At 44.2% G+C, this 21,134-nt stretch overlaps 1 protein-coding gene across 4 annotated transcripts in view; it reads right to left on the bottom strand.

Moving 5' to 3' along the window:
• LOC128696847 (protein amalgam) overlaps window positions 1–21,134 on the bottom strand; it is a 92,735-nt gene that overhangs the window by 28,151 nt on the left and 43,450 nt on the right. For 3 of the 4 annotated variants that reach the window (XM_053788256.2, XM_053788259.2, XM_053788260.2), the window contains exon 2: window positions 4,228–4,251. The exons of the other annotated variant lie outside the window; for it this stretch is intronic. In XM_053788256.2, the coding sequence (XP_053644231.2) occupies window positions 4,228–4,251 (24 nt within the window). The remainder of the gene's footprint in view (window positions 1–4,227; window positions 4,252–21,134) is intronic. 4 annotated transcript variants of the gene reach the window in all.

The following is a 21,134-nucleotide window of genomic DNA, read 5'->3' as shown; positions in this document are numbered from 1 at the left end:
CTACTGTCTTCCTATTATGTCCTAGAATCTGTATTGATAAAGCCACTGGATGGCGAAACGTCTACTACAATAAAGATATCCAGATGTTGCACATGTGTCTTAACTTTCATATTGTCGGTATTTTATACCTTTCTTGCACAACTTGTCAGACACTGCAACATCATGGAATCTTGGTTCAGAGGACATCTACAAGACCTTCTTCACGGCTGCTGCAACTAACCCATCTCTTTGGGAAGGACCTACTTCCACTGGGGAATCCCACCTACCAGTGACAGCCCTCGTCTGCTGCCCGTCCCATTCACTGACGCCTATAAAAAGCGCCAGTCTTCTTGCCTTTGCTCCAGACTCTCCTCCACCACGATGCTGTGAACACTAACTCCAAGGCCGAGGGACTGATTACCTCATCTTTTGTATATAGTTCTACTGTCTTCCTATTATGTCCTAGAATCTGTATTGATAAAGCCACTGGATGGCGAAACGTCTACTACAATAAAGATATCCAGATGTTGCACATGTGTCTTAACTTTCATACTAGGCTGTACCAATAGGGTTGAGGGTGTCCACCACTACACTACCATCACCACTATTCACCACCACTAATTCCTCTCCCCTGACAACGATCGTGCGCAAGCATCAATCCTTCTGTCACTTGTTTTTCATGTTATTGTCCTTGTTCATGAAGATAATGTTGTTGTTGGACCTGATGTTGTTGTTGTTACTAGTGTAGTTGTTGAAATAATGTTTTTGTTATATAGTTTGTTGTTGATGTTATTTGTTGCTTGTGTGTGTGTGAGAGAGAGACAGAGACAGACAGACAAAGAGGGAAGGGGAGAGAGAGACTGAAATATCAACAGTATATTTTGGTCTACAAAGGGAAGGGGGGTGTGGAGGGAGCAGTCACAAGGGGTTGCAGAGCCTTGTATGTCACACATAATTATAGGTCACTGTGATGCGGGTCATGTTTAGGTCATTTATCATGCCAGTGATTAGGGTTCACAGACAGACCCTTAGTCAGTGTTTAGGATGAAACAGGTCACACTGACATAAACTTTAGTCAGGTCATATTCACCACGACTACTCCAGCTCAAGGGTTACATGTGTGAGGGAAAAGTAGGCGTAAGTGGGGTTAAGGTTGTTCGGGCATCCAGGAACCATTAGTTACGTCGCATGCACCCCCCCCTCTCTCGGGCTGGGGCGAAACTAGTTCCTGGTGTCCGATTTGTTAGTTTCTACTCCTGGTAATATTGACCTTACCTGGTGTGGGTTGAAGTTTGGAGAGTCACTTCACCTCCACTCTTCTCCTAATCAGGTAGGGTGATCTACCAGGAGTATTACTGTTTGTTCTTTTCTTTTGTTTGCTGGTTACCAGTAATGATTTTGGCATTTATCATTCTTTTTCTTTCTTAAATGTTATATTATCATGACTATGGGTAACCAGTTTTCTTTTCTCATTACCAGCTCTGTTCCTGGCGTGGTCTTCCAGGATAGACGCCAGATGAAGGAGCAAGACATGTGTTAATAATACTTATTAACATTATTCTACTACTACCGGCCCTTACCTATTCTACTTGTGCTCCATCCAAGTGGTAGGAGATTCCAGAACATCGGATTACCATCTGCCCAGGATAACCTACATAAATAACATCAGAGGAACTATCCAGGGCCATACCTACTCCTGCCCAACTAAAAGAAACTGAAGGCCAATTTTTGTATTATATTTAAATTTTAAGTAAAATTCTCAAAAATCATTTTTCTCATTTTTTCCTAAGTTATTTCTTTATCTATTTATTTTTCCATTAATTTCTTTTGTTCAGTTGGAAGGCGTTCCACTGACAACATGGGTACGTCAGTTACTGTGATAACTATATGGTAACACTGCTGGCCAAGGCATGTTGTAGGCTAGTCTTTGGTACACGGAAGATTTTCAGTCATATTCATAGGTCAAGGCTACACCCATTGAGGGCTACACAACACTTGGGAATGGGAGGTAGTCGAGTTTAATGTAAGAAGAAAGAGGGCAGCTATTTCTTAGATTAAGGGACCCCTTCACCAGCATCAGTGAATCTCCTTTGAAAGGAACGAGTTTCAATAAGATGACGAGGAGTCCAGCCCAGATGTTACTATCTTGCCACCGTCAGGAAGACAGTCCAGCCCAGACGTTACTATCTCGCCACCATCAGGAAGACAGTCCATCAAGACACACCATGGATACATTTCCTCCTCACTTTTTTGTTCTGATTAAAACAAATCCTGTTTTTCAGAAACATAAGGAGTGATACACCAAGGAATATCTCCCTTGCCCTTTGAGGGAGATGACTCCCGAAGAATGGAGGGAGTGTCATGGGAAGGGAGTAGATATCAGGAAGTGTCGGGAGGCAGATGACCGGGACGTGAGCGGGTGCCAAGGTTATTGTCGCCATAATGAGCGAGTCAGGCGGCTGTGTTCTGTTATTACACACACACACACTAGAGGAGAGGGTTACACAGGGTGATGCCGCTAGTTTTTCATCATAGGAGAACTTCTTTATATAATTGGCAGATGGTTTCCTGGTTGAAGAGTTTGTTTGACAAGACTTTCTACGCTGATCACCTCACAGTAATTCTAGGTCAATGTGACCTCACTGTTTTTTCTCTGTAAGAGGATGTTAGTAGTAATGAGGAGCACTTCCAGTGTCGCGGGCATTACCTTCAGCATCACCACCACAAGAATTACCTTCAGCATCACCACCACAAGAATTACCTTCAGCATCACCACCACAAGAATTACCTTCAGCATCACCACCACAAGAATTACCTTCAGCATCACCACCACAAGAATTACCTTCAGCATCACCACCACAAGAATTACCTTCAGCATCACCACCACAAGAATTACCTTCAGCATCACCACCACTAGAATTACCTTCAGCATCACCACCACAAGAATTACCTTCAGCATCACCACCACAAGAATTACCTTCAGCATCACCACCACAAGAATTACCTTCAGCATCACCACCACAAGAATTACCTTCAGCATCACCACCACAAGAATTGCTTTCAGCATCACCACAACAATCATTATCTTCACCATCACCACAACAATCATTACCTTCAGCATCACAACAATCATTACCTTCCCCATCACCACAACAATCATTACCCTCAGCATCACCACAACAATCATTACCTTCATCATCACCATATCATTACCTTTAGCATCACCACAACAATTATTACCTTCAGCATCACCACAACAATCATTACCTTCAGCATCACCACAACAATCATTACCTTCAGCATCACCACAACAATCATTACCTTCAGCATCACCATAACACTCATTACCTTCAGCATCACCACAACAATCATTACCTTCAGCATCACCACAACAATCATTACCTTCAGCATCACCACAACAATCATTACCTTCAGCATCACCACAACAATCATTACCTTCAGCATCACCACAACAATCATTACCTTCAGCATCACCACAACAATCATTACCTTCAGCATCACCACAACACTCATTACCTTCAGCATCACCACAACAATCATTACCTTCAGCATCACCACAACACTCATTACCTTCAGCATCACCACAACAATCATTACCTTCAGCATCACCACAACAATCATTACCTTCAGCATCACCACAACAATCATTACCTTCAGCATCACCACAACAATCATTACCTTCAGCATCACCACAACACTCATTACCTTCAGCATCACCACAACAATTATTACCTTCAGCATCACCACAACAATCATTACCTTCAGCATCACCACAACAATCATTACCTTCAGCATCACCACAACAATCATTACCTTCAGCATCACCACAACAATCATTACCTTCACCATCACCACAACAATCACCAACAGCACTGCTCCTCTCCACCAGCTCTCTCTCTCTTCCACCACCACACATCCTACTCTCACCACTAGCATCATCACTCTTACAACTATCAACACAACCACTGCCACTATCGCCAGGACTACTATCACCAGCAACATCATAGACACGATATCTTCGTCAGGTGGTCTACCCCACCACCTCACGATTTATCAGCCAATAAGCTATGATGATTTTATCCCTCTCCCTTCTTCCCTGATCTTATATCCTCCTTTCTCTCTCCCTCTCTCCTCCCTGATATATATATATATATATATATATATATATATATATATATATATATATATATATTCTAAACCAAACAAAAGAGTAATTATTTTTCTTACCAGAATCCGACAGTCCTTCATACACTGAAAAAATAAAATTAAAAAGAGTTAAAAGCAACAAAAATAATTATTCCTAAAACAAGAGAATACATCTGACATAAATACAAATGAAAATAAAAAAACATAAATCAAAAAGCTAATATCTGGCCTCAAGAGAAAAAAAACCAGCTTCGGTTTTATTTGTTTGCTCATGATAATGGGAGCAGAAAACTACTGAGATCAAATTAAAATACCACAGCAGATATTAAGAGATCGTAAAAATATATACATTATAAACATCAGTCCATAGGTCTTTATAAATCATAACGTCGAGGAAAATTTACTCTCCAAATTGTGGGTTATTTGTGAATTGTTCCAATCACAGAATTGTGATTTGTTCATCTCTAAGAAGCGACTAACTAGAAATAATGAAGATGTTTGTTGCACACTTGTGAGGCACAGAGCTACACTAAGACGATGGTGGTACATTCCCAGGTGTTTGGGATACTAGGTCATGTATTCCATCTTGCTCTGGGGTGAGGGTATCCCCGACTCCTCACACCAAAATTTGTCTCTAATCATTCATCGGAGGTTGAGTCTGCTCGTCACATTCATACATGATGAATAAGACATATGTGCAACACTTGGGTGTTGCACATGTGTCAGCAACTTGTTGGTATTGATCTATTGATCATTTGGATCCATAAATAATGAAGACTGGACACCATAGATGACACACACACACACACACACACACACATGTCTCCATAGACACGTCCACACACACGTCTCCATACAGACACGTCCACACTCACGTCTCCATACACAAGCAACACAGTTAACTGAGTATAAAAAGCTGGGAAATGCGGAGAGTGAACCAGAAACTAACCATGTGACCATCAACATTTTTTTTTGTCTACTGTAATGATGCATAGAATTCACTTCCGGAGGGATGCTGCTCCTCTCACTGCCTCCAACCCCACCAACTGTGTGTGTGCGTGTGTGTGTATACCCACCTAGTTGTACTCACCTAGTTATGGTTGCAGGGGTCGAGGGGTCTCAGTATCTGGCCAGCTTTCTGGGGGAAACGTGAGTTGAACTGTGGGTCTTTGAGCAGTCGGACGCCCGAAGACCAGTACGTACCGGTGTCTCTTCTTATTAGTCTAGAAGCTAGTGTGTGTGTGTGTGTGTGTGTGTGTGTGTGTGTGTGTGTGGTAAAGTGTTAATCACATGGGTTATAAAACGCCTGGAAAAACGAGTGTGGCCCGGTGGCCTGGTGGCTAAAGCTCCCGCTTCACACACGGAGGGCCCGGGTTCGATTCCCGCCGGGTGGAAACATTCGACACGTTTCCTTACACCTGTTGTCCTGTTCACCTAGCAGCAAATAGGTACCTGGGTGTTAGTCGACTGGTGTGGGTCGCATCCTGGGGGACAAGATTAAGGACCCCAATGGAAATAAGTTAGACAGTCCTCGATGACGCACTGACTTTCTTGGGTTATCCTGGGTGGCTAACCCTCCGGGGTTAAAAATTCGAACGAAATCTTATCTTATCTGATGCAAAGAATGGGAAGGTGCTTCCCATTATTTTCATCAGCAATCCTTCAGCAGTGTCTGAACACTTACTTCCCTTGAAGGGCGAGAGATAGAAGGCTTTGAGTGGTCAGTGAGGCTTATTTTAAGGTATTAAGGTATGAAAGGTAGAAGGCTGATAGTTTCCAGTGAAAGTGGACTCCTACTGTCAATGTTGTACCGTCATGAGCAACATTGACAGTAGGAGCTGTCAATGTTGCTCATGACGAAGCTCTCTTGGAAAGTCGGAAGATGGAAACGTTTAGTAAAGTGTCTAAGAGAAGTTGAACACTTAAATCCTTCAGACAGCGATTTTAGTAAAGTTTCAGTGAATGAGACTGTACTCAGATATACTCATACATGCATATACTTTAAAAGAAATGAAAATTTATGCATAAGAGTATATACATTACTGTCTAGTTAGCAACATTCAACAGCACTGGATTTAAGCACAAGTTTTTCCCTTAATACACTTGTATTTGGTAGTGGTGGTAGTAGTAGTAGTAGTAGTAGTAGTAGTAGTAGTAGTAGTAGAAGTAGTAGAAGTAGTAGTAGTAGTAGTAATAGTAGTACTAGTGTGCTCTGTGACACTGCTGGCAGCCAAGGTGACACTGCTGGCAGCCAGGGTGACACTGCTGGCAGCCAGGGTGACACTGCTGGCAGCCAGGGTGACACTGCTGCTGTAAAATATGTGAGTGAACATAAATCAGTAGGAGCCACCATACTGTAACGTCACTCTTTGTTATACTCGTACATTATGGGTCGTTAAAAATAAGAATGGCGTGCGACTGCGCAGTCATGTTGATAAATACCACATACATTAGCAAGTACTGTTATTATTATTATTAAAGATTAGCCGGTATTCTCCCGGCCCGGGCCTTTTCCAAGTGGTGGCCCGGCCTTGGCTCCCTCTTTAGGGAGTGTCTGAGACCTAAGTCTCCCATGGGAGGAGGCACAAGTACCTCCTCATCTTTGGGACCAACTGTCCCCAGGCCTAGCCACAAGCTAGGCCTCTCTGGTCTGCCATCCCCGCCACAAAGGGGCAAATGGGAATGACAGTCTTATGAGCTAAAGGCTCGGGCTCAGGCACCTACCCTACCCTAGAAGGGTTAGGCATGGTGTCGATCCAAGTACTGTGATCAGACTAGAGAACGAATAAGATAAACCAAACATGATAAAATACCTATATCATAAATGTTATGCAAATGTTGATACTTCAGTTAGTCACCCCAACACCAGTTTCCATCTTTACCAACACAGCTGCATCAGTTTACAAACATTAAACTTATTGCCTCCCTAGATTATTTGGTGTTGACTCTGCTGTTTAAAAATCCGCAAAGGGTTTGTTGTGAAAACATTCTTTGAAGACCTCCCTCAGCCGTTCTCCTTTTCCCTTCCTCCCGCCGACTTAAAAATATGAGTGTGTTTACAGGCGTAAAGTCAGAGAGACGAGCCAATTATGGCGGAGATGGATGATGGATAACACTCACGCCACCTCTATACTCCTACCCATCCTTGACTTGTGTATTATCACTGCATTCACTCATACAATGTCCAGCACGTTCACGAATCATGTCTGTTTTACATATGAATGAAAATGTAGTTTCGAGTACAGTGAGACGAAGGTTCCCGTGACTGTTTCTTTAATTATTATTCTCTATTGTTATATTTATGGAAAGAGCTAACTCATTGGTGTAATACAATAACTAGGGAGTTAACTAATAGGTGTAATACAATAACTAGGGAATTAACTAATAGGTGTAATACAATAACTAGGGAGTTAACTAATAGGTGTAATACAATAACAAAGGAATTAACTAATAGGTGTAATACAATAACAAAGGAATTAACTAATAGGTGTAATACAATAACTAGGGAATTAACTAATAGGTGTAAATAAAAAAAAGGCACAATACCGTGACTGGAACGATACACAAATAACCCGCACATAGCCGTCCTACTCCACTTCTGGTTAGTGTGACTTTGTCAATGGTCCAAGTCGGACCGAAACGTCGTCGTAAGCCTCTCTCTTTTATGTGCGGGTTATTTGTGTATAATAGGTGTAATACAATAACTAGGGAATTAACTAATAGGTGTATTGCAATAACTAGGGAATTAACTCATATCCTGGTGCTAGACGTGATGCGACATAAGACAGCATTAGGTCTTTACTGAATTCACTCACTGACGAGGATCCTGTATGTACAGACCTTCTTCAGGCTCCCACAGTCCCAAACCTCCCACCACTGAGCATCAGAATTCTTGCTGCGCTGCACTGGGATATTCTTGTCCAGATACGTGATAACTCACACCCATCAAGTATTTCGTTATAAGAATGGTGCACAAATCAAAATCTTTAAAACATGTACAGAAGAAAACAGAGCCATGATACAGGTTACCATCAGAATCTCCAACTGTAGTGGATGAAGGAGCAGCACCACAGCCGCCCTCAAGAACCAGGCTCCCAGAGATTTTAGCAGCATTTGGTCAGTAATGTAAGAGGCTGAATCAGAAAGAAAGCTGAGTTATAATTCTTCAGTTGCCACTACTGGATCTGCTGGCGACATACAGTAGTACTCTCATGTGATGATTTAATCCACATTTATGTGGAACGATCGATAATATTGCAGTGCAATATGCAAGGAAGCTAGGAGAGCTCCAGATGTTTTTTTTTCCTTTTCACACAATCTATACTTCATGGATGGGAAAAAAATACTTGCTACTTAAGTCAGATGAAAAGGATGGGGACCCTCAAGGGTAACATATACCGAGTGAGACAGCATAGAGGATGAGCCTGAAGAGGGATGGTGTTGGGGAGGTAACAACCATCACACCAGCGGAAACCCAAAAACATCGTCACTAGAAAACGGCTCTAACCTCCCCCGTCACCGCTTCCCTCCATCTCAGTAATTATTTTCCTCACCTAACTTGCTCCACCCTATTACTGTTGCTGTTGCTTCTGTGCCTGTGCTGTTGGTATTGCTGCCGCTGGTGCTGCTAATACTGCTGCCGTTGCTACTGGTACTGATAATGATGCAGCTGATGGTAGTACTACTAATGATGCTGCTGCTGTTGCTACTGGTACTACTACTACTGCTGCTGCTGCTACTGGTAGTACTACTAATGGTGGTAATAATGTTGCTACTGGTACTGCTGCTGCTGCTGGTGCTGCTGCTGGTGCTGCTGCTGGTGCTGCTGCTGGTACTGCTACTGCTACTGGTTCTACTAATGGTGCTGCTACTGGTACTACTAATGCTGCTGCTACTGGTACTACTAATGGTGCTACTACTGGTACTACTAATGGTGCTGCTGCTGGTACTACTAATGGTGCTGCTGCTGGTACTGGTGCCTTTGTCGCTATTCTTGCTGCTGGTCCTGCTGCTAGTGTACGCCTGGGGCTTGGAATGTTAAATGTGCCGCTCTGTTAGGTTAAACATCGTTGTGTCTTACCAGTAACTGGATAGATAACCTCTTGGCTACAGTCTGGCGGCTACACTGTAAAAAGTTAAGCCACCGGTTTCCTAGCCCCGTCACGGGTATGCCATGCCAGCTGGGCTTACTCGACGAATTAAGGTCCAGCGTGCGTTTATCATGTCATAAAATCCGTCATGAAACCGCATTACTGCCTCACGAACAACGTCACCCAGTTGCTGCTGTTGGCTGAGTGATATCACTGACCTCTTGTTGGTTACTATACAACAATACTGACGCCCCCACAATGAGTGAAAGATAAGGGGGGATACGTAAAATCCTGGCAGGTCCAACTTACACCCACCCATACCCACTCTTGTACCTGTCCAAACTATATTTAAAGTTACCCAAAGTTCTTGCCTTACTGACCCTACCTGGGAGTTTGTTCTACTCGTCTACAACTCTACTGCCAAACAAGTACTTCCCAATATCCTTCCTAAACCTAAATTCCTCCAACTTCAATACACTGCAGCTAGTCCCGTCTTGGTTTCGATATATTAAACACGCTATTTATATCCTGTTCATAATTTGCCCACTTCATTCATATCTTACCTAATTCTACACCTTTCCAGAGAGCGCAGGTTCAATGACTTCAACCTTTTTTCATGGGAAAGGTTTCTAATATATGGAATAAACTTCGTCATCCTTTATATATCTCCGAGCGAATTTTTTGGAGACCAGAAATGAGCAGCATTATCCAAATGAAGTCTAACCATAGATAGACAGTATAAAGTTGATATATAACCCTAGGGCTTCCATTTTTTAGACTTCTTGAATAGAAACAAGAATACCAGTAGTTGCTTTGCGGATACTTATACACTGTATCCGCATTCGCTTTGATTAAGATTTCTGCGCTACTGAGTGGATAACAAGAAACTTTGACACTGATTTTCCTTCAAGGAAAGTCACTGCCTCGGGACTGATCTAAAGAATCTGAACTATCCTCACTTTTGTTTGAATTAAACCCGGCGCTGTGTGACTCGTACGAATACTTCCCCGTGATTATGTTGAAAATAATACGACACCTCGTGGAAAATAATGGCGATGTTGACTGTTTAATAAAGGTGATGTATTAATTTTGGGTGTGATTTACAGGGCCCCAAATCTTGATAGGGAGTGCAGTAAACTTCTATGGGACGAAATTCGTAAGGCATCTACATACGAAAATGTTTTGCTAATGGGAGATTTCAACTATAGACAGATTGACTGGAGCAATTTGACAGGAAATTTAGAGTCAGATGACTTTCTTGATACGATCCAGGATTGTTTTTTAAAACAGTTTGTGACAGAGCCAACTAGGGGAAATAACCTCCTTGACTTGGTTCTTGCCAGTAGGGAAACACTAATTAATAATCTTGAGGTTAATGATGAGCTTGGGGAAAGTGATCACAAATCACTCAGTTTTAATATATCATGGAATTCCCCTAATAATGGCAATCAAGTCTCCGTCCCTGACTTTCGCTTGGCTGATTTCATAGGACTGAAAAATTACTTAGGTGGGCTGAACTGGAATGACCTGACTAAGGGTCAGGTAGGTGGTGATGGTTGCCGATATGATGCTTTCCAGGGCATAGTTCTAGCTGCTCAGTCAAATTATGTTCCAAATAGGGAAATCAGATCAAACAAAAATGATCCTAAATGGATGAACAATAGATTAAAATATCTGATTGGTCAAAAGAGAGGCATATACAGGCAAATCAAAAGAGGAGAGGGGCAATTGAGAAATCGATATATTCAGTTAAAGAGAGAAATAAAAAAGGGAATTAGAAAAGCAAAAAGAGATTATGAGGTTAAAGTTGCAAGAGAATCGAAGACTAACCCAAAAGGATTCTTTCAGGTATACAGAAGTAAGATCAGGGACAAGATAGGCCCACTCAAAAGTTCCTCGGGTCAGCTCACGGACAGTGATAAGGAAATGTGTAGAATTTTTAACACATACTTCCTCTCAGTTTTTACACAGGAGGATACCAGCGATATTCCAGTAATGATAAATTATGTAGAACAGGACGATAATAAACTGTGCACTATTAGGGTCACAAGTGACATGGTCCTTAGGCAAATAGATAAATTAAAACCTAACAAATCCCCAGGCCCTGATGAACTGTATGCAAGGGTTCTAAAGGAATGTAAAGAGGAGCTTAGCACACCTTTGGCTAATCTTTTCAACATATCACTACAAACTGGCATGGTGCCAGATAAGTGGAAAATGGCAAATGTGATACCTATTTTCAAAACAGGTGACAGGTCCTTAGCTTCGAACTATAGACCAATAAGCCTAACCTCCATAGTGGGAAAATTTATGGAATCAATAATTGCCGAGGCAGTTCATAGCCACCTTGAAAAGCATAAATTAATCAACGAATCTCAGCATGGTTTTACAAAGGGGCGTTCCTGCCTTACGAATTTATTAACTTTTTTCACTAAGGTATTTGAGGAGGTAGATCATGGTAATGAATATGATATTGTGTATATGGACTTCAGTAAGGCTTTTGACAGGGTCCCACATCAGAGACTATTGAGGAAAATTAAAGCACATGGAATAGGAGGAGAAATTTTTTCCTGGATAGAGGCATGGTTGACAAATAGGCAGCAGAGAGTTTGCATAAATGGGGAGAAATCAGAGTGGGGAAGTGTCACGAGCGGTGTTCCACAGGGGTCAGTGTTGGGCCCCCTGCTGTTCACAATCTACATAAACGACATAGATGAGGGCATAAAGAGCGACATCGGTAAGTTTGCCGATGACACCAAAATAGGCCGTCGAATTCATTCTGACGAGGACATTCGAGCACTCCAGGAAGATTTGAATAGACTGATGCAGTGGTCGGAGAAGTGGCAGATGCAGTTTAATATAGACAAATGCAAAGTTCTAAATGTTGGACAGGACAATAACCATGCCACATATAAACTAAATAATGTAGATCTTAATATTACGGATTGCGAAAAAGATTTAGGAGTTCTGGTTAGCAGTAATCTGAAACCAAGACAACAGTGCATAAGTGTTCGCAATAAAGCTAATAGAATCCTTGGCTTCATATCAAGAAGCATAAATAATAGGAGTCCTCAGGTTGTTCTTCAACTCTATACATCCTTGGTTAGGCCTCATTTAGATTATGCTGCACAGTTTTGGTCACCGTATTACAGAATGGATATAAATTCTCTGGAAAATGTACAAAGGAGGATGACAAAGTTGATCCCATGTATCAGAAACCTTCCCTATGAGGATAGACTAAGGGCCCTGAAACTGCACTCTCTAGAAAGACGTAGAATTAGGGGGGATATGATTGAGGTGTATAAATGGAAGACAGGAATAAATAAAGGGGATGTAAATAGTGTGCTGAAAATATCTAGCCTAGACAGGACTCGCAGCAATGGTTTTAAGTTGGAAAAATTCAGATTCAGATTCACTTAAACAGTATAATGTGATCCTTTATTGACAACGTTTCGCAAACACAGTGGACTTTATCAAGTCACAAACAGATCTATTTGTGACTTGATAAAGTCCACTGTGTGGGCGAAACGTTGTTAATAAAGGATCACATTATACTGCTTAAGTGTTTATATTTCCAGACTCCTTGATGATGATTGGACAGCAGCAGAGACTCCTTGATGGCGACTGGACACAGCAGCAGAGACTCCTTGATGGCGACTGGACACAGCAGCAGACCCCCTTGATGGTTATTGGACAGCAGCAGAGACTCCTCGATGATGATTGGGCAGCAGCAGAGACTCCTCGATGATGATTGGGCAGCAACAGAGATCCACCGAATTTAAGTGAATGACAAAATATTATTTTCGGGATTTTTTTTTATATTTTATTTAAAAGAACAGAAGGGTACATACATGTAGCATACAATGGTAATATACATGTTCTTATAACAAAACTTATATTTTCGGGATTGTAACTATTATACAGGACGTGTCTCTAATTTCTTTCTTATTCTCTAAACTCCTTCCGTAATCTCTAAAGACCTACCCACTATCACCTCCCCCCCCCCCCTGTCTCTACCAAGACCACCACCTTCACCTGCCTCCCCCCCACCTCCCTATTAAGTGCTCCTTCCTCCATAAATCCCTCAGTGTTACTCACTATGCCCATCCTAAATCAATTACCTTCATCAGTGTGTGGGGCCCCCCCACACACTGATTTCCTGCGAATCCCCCACCCACCCACCCTCCCTCCCTCCCTCTTCTCTCTCTCTCTCTCTCTCTCTCTCTCCGTCACCCTCTCTCTCTGCACCCCCACCACCAACCCCCATCACAACCCCTCCCCCATCAACAACACAACCTTGCCTGCTACTCTTCCAATCTCTTCCCCTCATTTTAGTATCTTCCTTCTTCATCGCTTCTTTCTCTCGTTGGTAATCATTTCTTCTTTTTTCCCTCCCTTCCTCTGCTTCTTCCTCGTGTTTCTCCATTTTTTTCTGTTCCCTTTCCCTCCTCTCCATCTAACAGGAAAGTTGAACACACACACTGGGCTTATCCCATTTATTAAAAAATAAATGCCCATCATCCCAGATGCGTCCAAGGTCATCCCAGATGCGTCCAAGGTCATCCCAGATGCGTCCAAGGTCATCCCAGATGTGTCCAAGGTCATCCCAGATGTGTCCAAGGTCATCCCAGATGCGTCCAAGGTCATTCCAAACTGAAAAGTCACAGCCAGTGTTTATTTCCCCCTCAAGTAGAAGATGTGAGGGTATTCAGAGTACATCAGTGTTAATATTGAGCTCCACACTGGTCAGTAGTCCAGCACTGCTGCCAGACTAGACACCAACTCTCCCTTGAGGCGGGTCCCTTGATACTGGTGGTAGGTTCTTAAAGAGTTAGAAGGTTCAATACCGTGTCTGGAACAATGTACATATAATCCGCAAACAGGAGAATGAAACCTTTGACGACGTTTCGGTCCGACTTGGATCACAGATTCCCATTACATCCCCTAACCATCAATAATACGACCTTGCCTGCTGCTCGTCTGGCCAGTCGATGGTCCAATTCTGGCCGAAATGTCGTTATAAGTTTCATTTTCCTATGTGTGGACTGTATGTGCGGCGAAAGGTTCTTAATCGGAGGAATTGGAGCTACCCTCTCCTTTCTGGGCTCCAATCTGATTACCTCTCGTCTCTCAGGTGATACATGATTCACACAAGTCCTGAACTGCCCCGTAGATATGACAACATAGTTCTCCAGCACATAGTAAGTTTATTCAGGAACAGAAACACATAAATACAGTTATAAAAATTATCATACATAGTAACATACGTGTAAATTACCCAGGATAACCCTCCCCCCCCCAAACAAAAAAGTCAGTGCTTTATTTTCAAAGGGTTTCTTGCCTCTTTGCTGACCAAAGACGTTAATTTTGTTTCCTAACGACTGTTAGAAATCTCAATAATAAAACTCAACTATAATATGAGAGAATTTTTATTTAGTTTAAATACAGCTTAGATTAAAAAAAAAACCCATAAGTGGAAGTCTATTGCGTAGGACTTGCCGTAAAATGATCCAGTAGGCCTACAACACTACTCTGGTCTGATTTTCTTAGGTTGGATAAGTATAAGTAGGAATGGTTGGGTGTAAGTAGGCTCTGCCAAACATGGATCAGGAGGAGTGTCTGAAGGATGATTCCTGGGGGTCGACGCCCCCGCGACCTGCTCCTAGACAGGATAGATATAAATATACCAATAACCAATTTAGGTAAATGTACACGCATGAAATGTTCTAAATGTTTTAGTCTACAGTGTTTGTGGCTCGTTAATGGTCCAAGTTGGACCGAAACGTCGCACTGAGTTCGTCTCTCCTATGTGTTGGTTATTTGTGTGTTGCTCCAGTCAGGGTATTGTGCCTTTTCTTTATTCTTTCTTGATAAAGTTCCTGGCGAGCGAAACTCAGCCGAAATAAAATACCGAGAACATTTTATACACAATATATGTAATTTCCCTGTAAACCAGGAAGCTCAGTGCAGTTCTAAAAATTATTTTAATTGACATCACTGTCGCATTGATTAATAATTTAATTAAATCATTAGATAAACAAGAGGAGATGTGCGCATCTGCTGTGATGGACTCTGAACACAAGTGGAGAGCGAAGAAGAAATTTTGTTAGGTGTACACACGGCAGTGATGGCCAAGGTAAGCTAGAGACCTTGGCACGTGGTTCACATAGCCAGCTGTACAAGCAGCCTGTGTGGCCTTGCCTCCTGTAGTGGGAGGCAGAATGGGTAACATTTTCTAAGCGCCTGGAACAAATGGGCATTGAACATTGTTTATTGTAAGCTCACACACTACTGGACTGATTACATCGACTCCAGGCTGAGGGACTGATTGTCTCAAGCTTCTTCTGATCCAAGTGTTGCACATGTGTCTAATTATCAACTAGCAGTTCTCTGAACCATTTATCGATACTTCTGCACTCGTATTACTGAATGCCAACACAAACTCTGACAACAACATCTCGGAACTAACACAGTTTGGAGAATGAACTGGGTTGCAGACGAGGGGATCAAATTACCATCTGACATTAACTCAAATACACTACAAAGTTTCAAGTATAGGATGGACAAATATATGAGAAAATGAGTATAAATTTAGAGTGCTTCGCATAGACCAACTGGCCCATGTGAGGCACTCCTTCCATGGTCCTATTTATCTAATTCCTCTATTTTTTTTTTTTTTTGAACAGAGGGATAGGTCCATGAAAAAAACGAGGTAAAGCATAGAAAAAGGGTAGTTTAGTTAGTTTAATATGTATGTTATGCACCCCATACCCATCCTGTGGGCGGCAGTCAAAAGATTACAGAGGTACATAATGGGTCCAGGGACTGGACTCCAAAGTTTTGATAGCTGAGCAAGTTACAGAGGTAATGAACTCACAAGGGTAGGTGGCGTGTTGAAACATTTGCAGAAGTTTATCTATGGAGGTAACCCAGAGTAAAGTGGTGCCAACAATTTGAAATGGGTGTGAGGAATGAGCTCTAAGTGGTGCGCTGAAGAGAAGACTGAGAGGGATGTGTATGTTGCGTCTCGGAGCAGAGTGTGGTGCGAGTGTTAGACACAGAATTCCGACTACATTAATCAGATGATGACGGTGTGAGGTTAAAACACTACCAGAGGTGTGGTAACCCCACCACAGAGGTGTGGTAACCCCACCAAAGAACTGTGGTAAGCCTCCTCTAGTGTTGTGGATATTTAGAGAGGATATACGTAGTAAAATAATAAGCCCAAAAAGGCCTATAAATCTGGGGTTGTAGGGAAGGGTAGGAATTGCCCAGGAAGGGTTGGAGGAAGAAGTTAAAGAAAGTTTTGAGTACCAGGGGCTTGAGCATCCAGCAGGCTCGTTTGAGTGTGTTAGATCTGAGTGGAGGTAAGTGATGATCATGGCTAGATGTTCTGTTGGAGTGTGAGCAAAGTAACATTTATGAAGGAATTCAGGAAAAAAGGTTACCCGGACTTAACTCCTGGTTGTGAGAGTACAGTGTCAGCACTCACAAGCCAGGAGCAGGATGTGGGACCTCAGAGAGTCATTTAAACTATAATGTTCGCGAACCTTGGCAAGGCAGCGATTGAATAAATAATGATGAAAGTGGTTCCTTTGTCATGTCACGCTACCTAGGAGACGACGGGAGATTATATATATATATATATATATATATATATATATATATATATATATATATATATATATATATATATATATATATATATATATATATATATATATATATATATATATATATATATATATATATATATATATATATATATATATATATATATATATATATATATATATAGTGACACACCGGCCATCGTTCCCCGAGGTAAGGTAACCTAAAATAAGAGAGAAAGTGCATTTACCCTCATTCATTCAACGGTTGCCCAGAAGTGCGCTGACATCACAGTTAAGATGGCTCTCCAACCTGTAACATCCTCACCCATCTTCAGCGTGCAGGCACTACAATTTTCTTCTCCAGGACTTGAGTCCAACTAACCGATTTCGCTAAATCTCTTCATAAATGTTACCTTGCTCACACCCAACTGAATATAAAGTAAAACAAGAAAAAAACAAATTTTCCTCCACTCCGACCTACAGCGGTCACACAAGCCTGTTGGATGATCAAGCCCCTTGCACTTAAAACCTTCATCCCTTCTTTCCAAACCTTGGGACGATCCCTACCCCTCCTTCCCTTCACCAAAGACTTACATACCATCCTACTTAGCCTATTTTACACTATCCTTCCAAATATCCTTAAATATTAATAACAAATGGCGTTTATAAGACTTCTGGCATTTATTAAACAGGCGCTAAACCCGTGTGTTAAAGACTCATGAAAAATATAGTTAGCCTTGGCGTTTAGTCATACAGTATTTGTTCCATTATTTCCTGGTGCCAAAACGTCAATCACACGTCAGCTGATAATAAAAGACACAGAAACAAACATTCACTTACGTCAGCAAACATTCACAGTCTGGGTGGTCAGAGAGTACACTATATTCTGTTATATTTAACATGAGTGATTAAGGTTCGATACTCTGTTATTGTGAGTTATTGCTCAAGGAGCACTAACAACTCGATTCTCCGTCTGGTAACGGCGAGCCAGACTATTTCTCCTTGGAGTGGAATGATCTGGACGAGAAAGTGGAGGCAAACGTTATACACAGCCTTAAGAATGGGTATGGCGCAATTTAGTTACTAATTAGTGAACATGTTTAATTACGCACGGTCACTGCGTCAGTTTTCGAACGATTTAATAAACCTGTGAAATTAAATATGAATTTAGATAAATTACTTGTAATTAGACTTTAATTAAGGGTGTGGGTAGCGTGCGCTCGAGTAGTGTACTGTGTGAGGTGTTTACTGTAGTGTAACAGAGGGCAACCCTCACTGCTGGGTGATGTTAGCAGGCAACCCAGCCCCCTAACTGCTGGGTAATGTTAGCAGGCAACCCAGCCCCCTCACTGCTGGGTGATGTTAGCAGGCAACCCAGCCCCCTCACTGCTGGGTGATGTTAGCAGGCAACCCAGCCCCCTCACTGCTGGGTGATGTTAGCAGGCAACCCAGCCCCCTCACTGCTGGGTGATGTTAGCAGGCAACCCAGCCCCCTAACTGCTGGGTAATGTTAGCAGGCAACCCAGCCCCCTCACTGCTGGGTGATGTTAGCAGGCAACCCAGCCCCCTCACTGCTGGGTGATGTTAGCAGGCAACCCAGGCCCCTAACTGCTGGGTAATGTTAGCAGGCAACCCAGCCCTCTCACTGCTGGGTGATGTTAGCAGGCAACCCAGCACCCTCACTGCTGGGTGATGTTAGCAGGCAACCCAGCCCCCTAACTGCTGGGTAATGTTAGCAGGCAACCCAGCCCCCTCACTGCTGGGTGACGTTAGCAGGCAACCCAGCCCCCTCACTGCTGGGTAATGTTAGCAGGCAACCCAACCCCCTCACTGCTGGGTAATGTTACCAGGCAACCCAGCCCCCTCACTGCTGGGTAATGTTAGCAGGCAACCCAGCCCCCTCACTGCTGGGTAATGTTAGCAGGCAACCCAGCCCCCTCACTGCTGGGTAATGTTAGCAGGCAACCCAGCCCCCTCACTGCTGGGTAATGTTAGCAGGCAACCCAGCCCCCTCACTGCTGGGTAATGTTAGCAGGCAACCCAGCCCCCTCACTGCTGGGTAATGTTAGCAGGCAACCCAGCCCCCTCACTGCTGGGCAATGTTAGCAGGCAACCCAGCCCCCTCACTGCTGGGTGATGTTAGCAGGCAACCCAGCCCCCTCACTGCTGGGTAATGTTAGATGGCAACCCAGCCCCCTCACTGTTGGGTAATGTTAGCAGGCAACCCAGCCCCCTCACTGCTGGGTGATGTTAGCAGGCAACCCAGCCCCCTCACCGCTGGGTAATGTTAGCAGGCAACCCAGCCCCCTCACTGCTGGGTAATGTTAGCAGGCAACCCAGCCCCCTCACTGCTGGGTAATGTTAGTAGGCAACCCAGCCCCCTCACTGCTGGGTAATGTTAGCAGGCAACCCAGCCCCCTCACTGCTGGGTAATGTTAGCAGGCAACCCAGCCCCCTCGCTGCTGGGTAATGTTAGCAGGCAACCCAGCCCCTTCACTGCTGGGTAATGTTAGCAGGCAACCCAGCCCCCTCACTGCTGGGTAATGTTAGCAGGCAACCCAGCCCTTTCACTGCTGGGTAATGTTAGCAGGCAGGCAACCCAGCCCCCGTCACTGCTGGGTAATGTTAGCAGGCAACCCAGCCCCCGTCACTGCTGGGTAATGTTAGATGGCAACCCAGCCCCTTTATTGCTGGGTAATGTTAGCAGGTAACCCAGCCCCTTTACTGCTGGGTAATGTTAGCAGGCAACCCTGCCCCCTCACTGCTGGGTAATGTTAGCAGGCAACCCAGCCCCTTTACTGCTGGGTAATGTTAGCAGGCAACCCAGCCCCTTTACTGCTGGGTAATGTTAGCAGGCAACCCAGCCCCCAACTGCTGGGTAATGTTAGCAGGCAGGCAACCCAGCCCCCGTCACTGCTGGGTAATGTTAGCAGGCAACCCAGCCCCCGTCACTGCTGGGTAATGTTAGATGGCAACCCAGCCCCCAACTGCTGGGTAATGTTAGATGGCAACCCAGCCCCCCACTGCTGGGTAATGTTAGATGGCAACCCAGCCCCCCACTGCTGGGTAATGTTAACAAGCAACCCAGCCCCCCACTGCTGGGTAATGTTAGCAGGCAACCCAGCCCCCGTCACTGCTGGGTAATGTTAGATGGCAACCCAGCCCCCCACTGCTGGGTAATGTTAGATGGCAACCCAGCCCCCCACTGCTGGGCAATGTTAGCAGGCAACCCAGCCCCCCACTGCTGGGTAATATTAGATGGCAACCCAGCCCCCCACTGCTGGGCAATTTTAGATGGCAACCCAGCCCCCCACTGCTGGGTAATGTTAGATGGCAACCCAGCCCCCGTCACTGCTGGGTAATGTTAGATGGCAACCCAGCCCCCCACTGCTGGGTAATGTTAGATGGCAACCCAGCCCCCCACTGCTGGGTAATGTTAGCAGGCAACCCAGCCCCCACTGCTGGGTAATATTAGATGGCAACCCAGCCCCCCACTGCTGGGCAATGTTAGACTGCAACCCAGCCCCCACTGCTGGGTAATGTTAGATGGCAACCCAGCCCCCCACTGCGGGGTAATGTTAGATGGCAACCCAGCCCCCGTCACTGCTGGGTAATGTTAGCAGGCAACCCAGCCACCTCACTGCTGGGCAATGTTAGCAGGCAACCCAGCCACCTCACTGCTGGGCAATGTTAGCAGGCAGGCAACCCAGCCCCCTAACTGCTGGGTAATGTTAGCAGGCAACCCAGCCCCCGTCACTGCTGGGTAATGTTAGCAGGCAATCCAGCCCCCGTCACTGCTGGGTAATGTTAGATGGCAACCCAGCCCCCCACTGCTGGGTAATGTTAGATGGCAACCCAGCCCCCCACTGCTGGGTAATGTTAGCAGGCAACCCAGCCCCCCACTGCTGGGTAATATTAGATGGCAACCCAACCCCCCACTGCTGGGCAATGTTAGATTTCAACCCAGCCCCCCACTGCTGGGTAATGTTAGCAGGCAACCCAGCCCCCCACTGCTGGGTAATGTTAGCAGGCAACCCAGCCCCCGTCACTCCTGGGTAATGTTAGATGGCAATCCAGCCCCCCTCACTGCTGGGTAATGTTAGATGGCAACCCAGCCCCCCCTCACTGCTGGGTAATGTTAGATGGCAACCCAGCCCCCCTCACTGCTGGGTAATGTTAGATGGCAACCCAGCCCCCCTCACTGCTGGGTAATGTTGGATGCCAACCTAGCCTCCTTCACTGCTGGGTAATGTTAGATGGCAACCCAGCCCCCCTCACTGCTGGG

The sequence above is a fragment of the Cherax quadricarinatus genome, chromosome 52 (genome assembly GCF_038502225.1).
Source record: "Cherax quadricarinatus isolate ZL_2023a chromosome 52, ASM3850222v1, whole genome shotgun sequence".
In the NCBI taxonomy this organism is placed as follows: Eukaryota; Metazoa; Arthropoda; class Malacostraca; order Decapoda; family Parastacidae; genus Cherax; species Cherax quadricarinatus.
The sequence above is the reverse complement of the archived record's forward strand: the minus strand, read 5'-3'. Positions and strand labels throughout refer to the sequence as shown.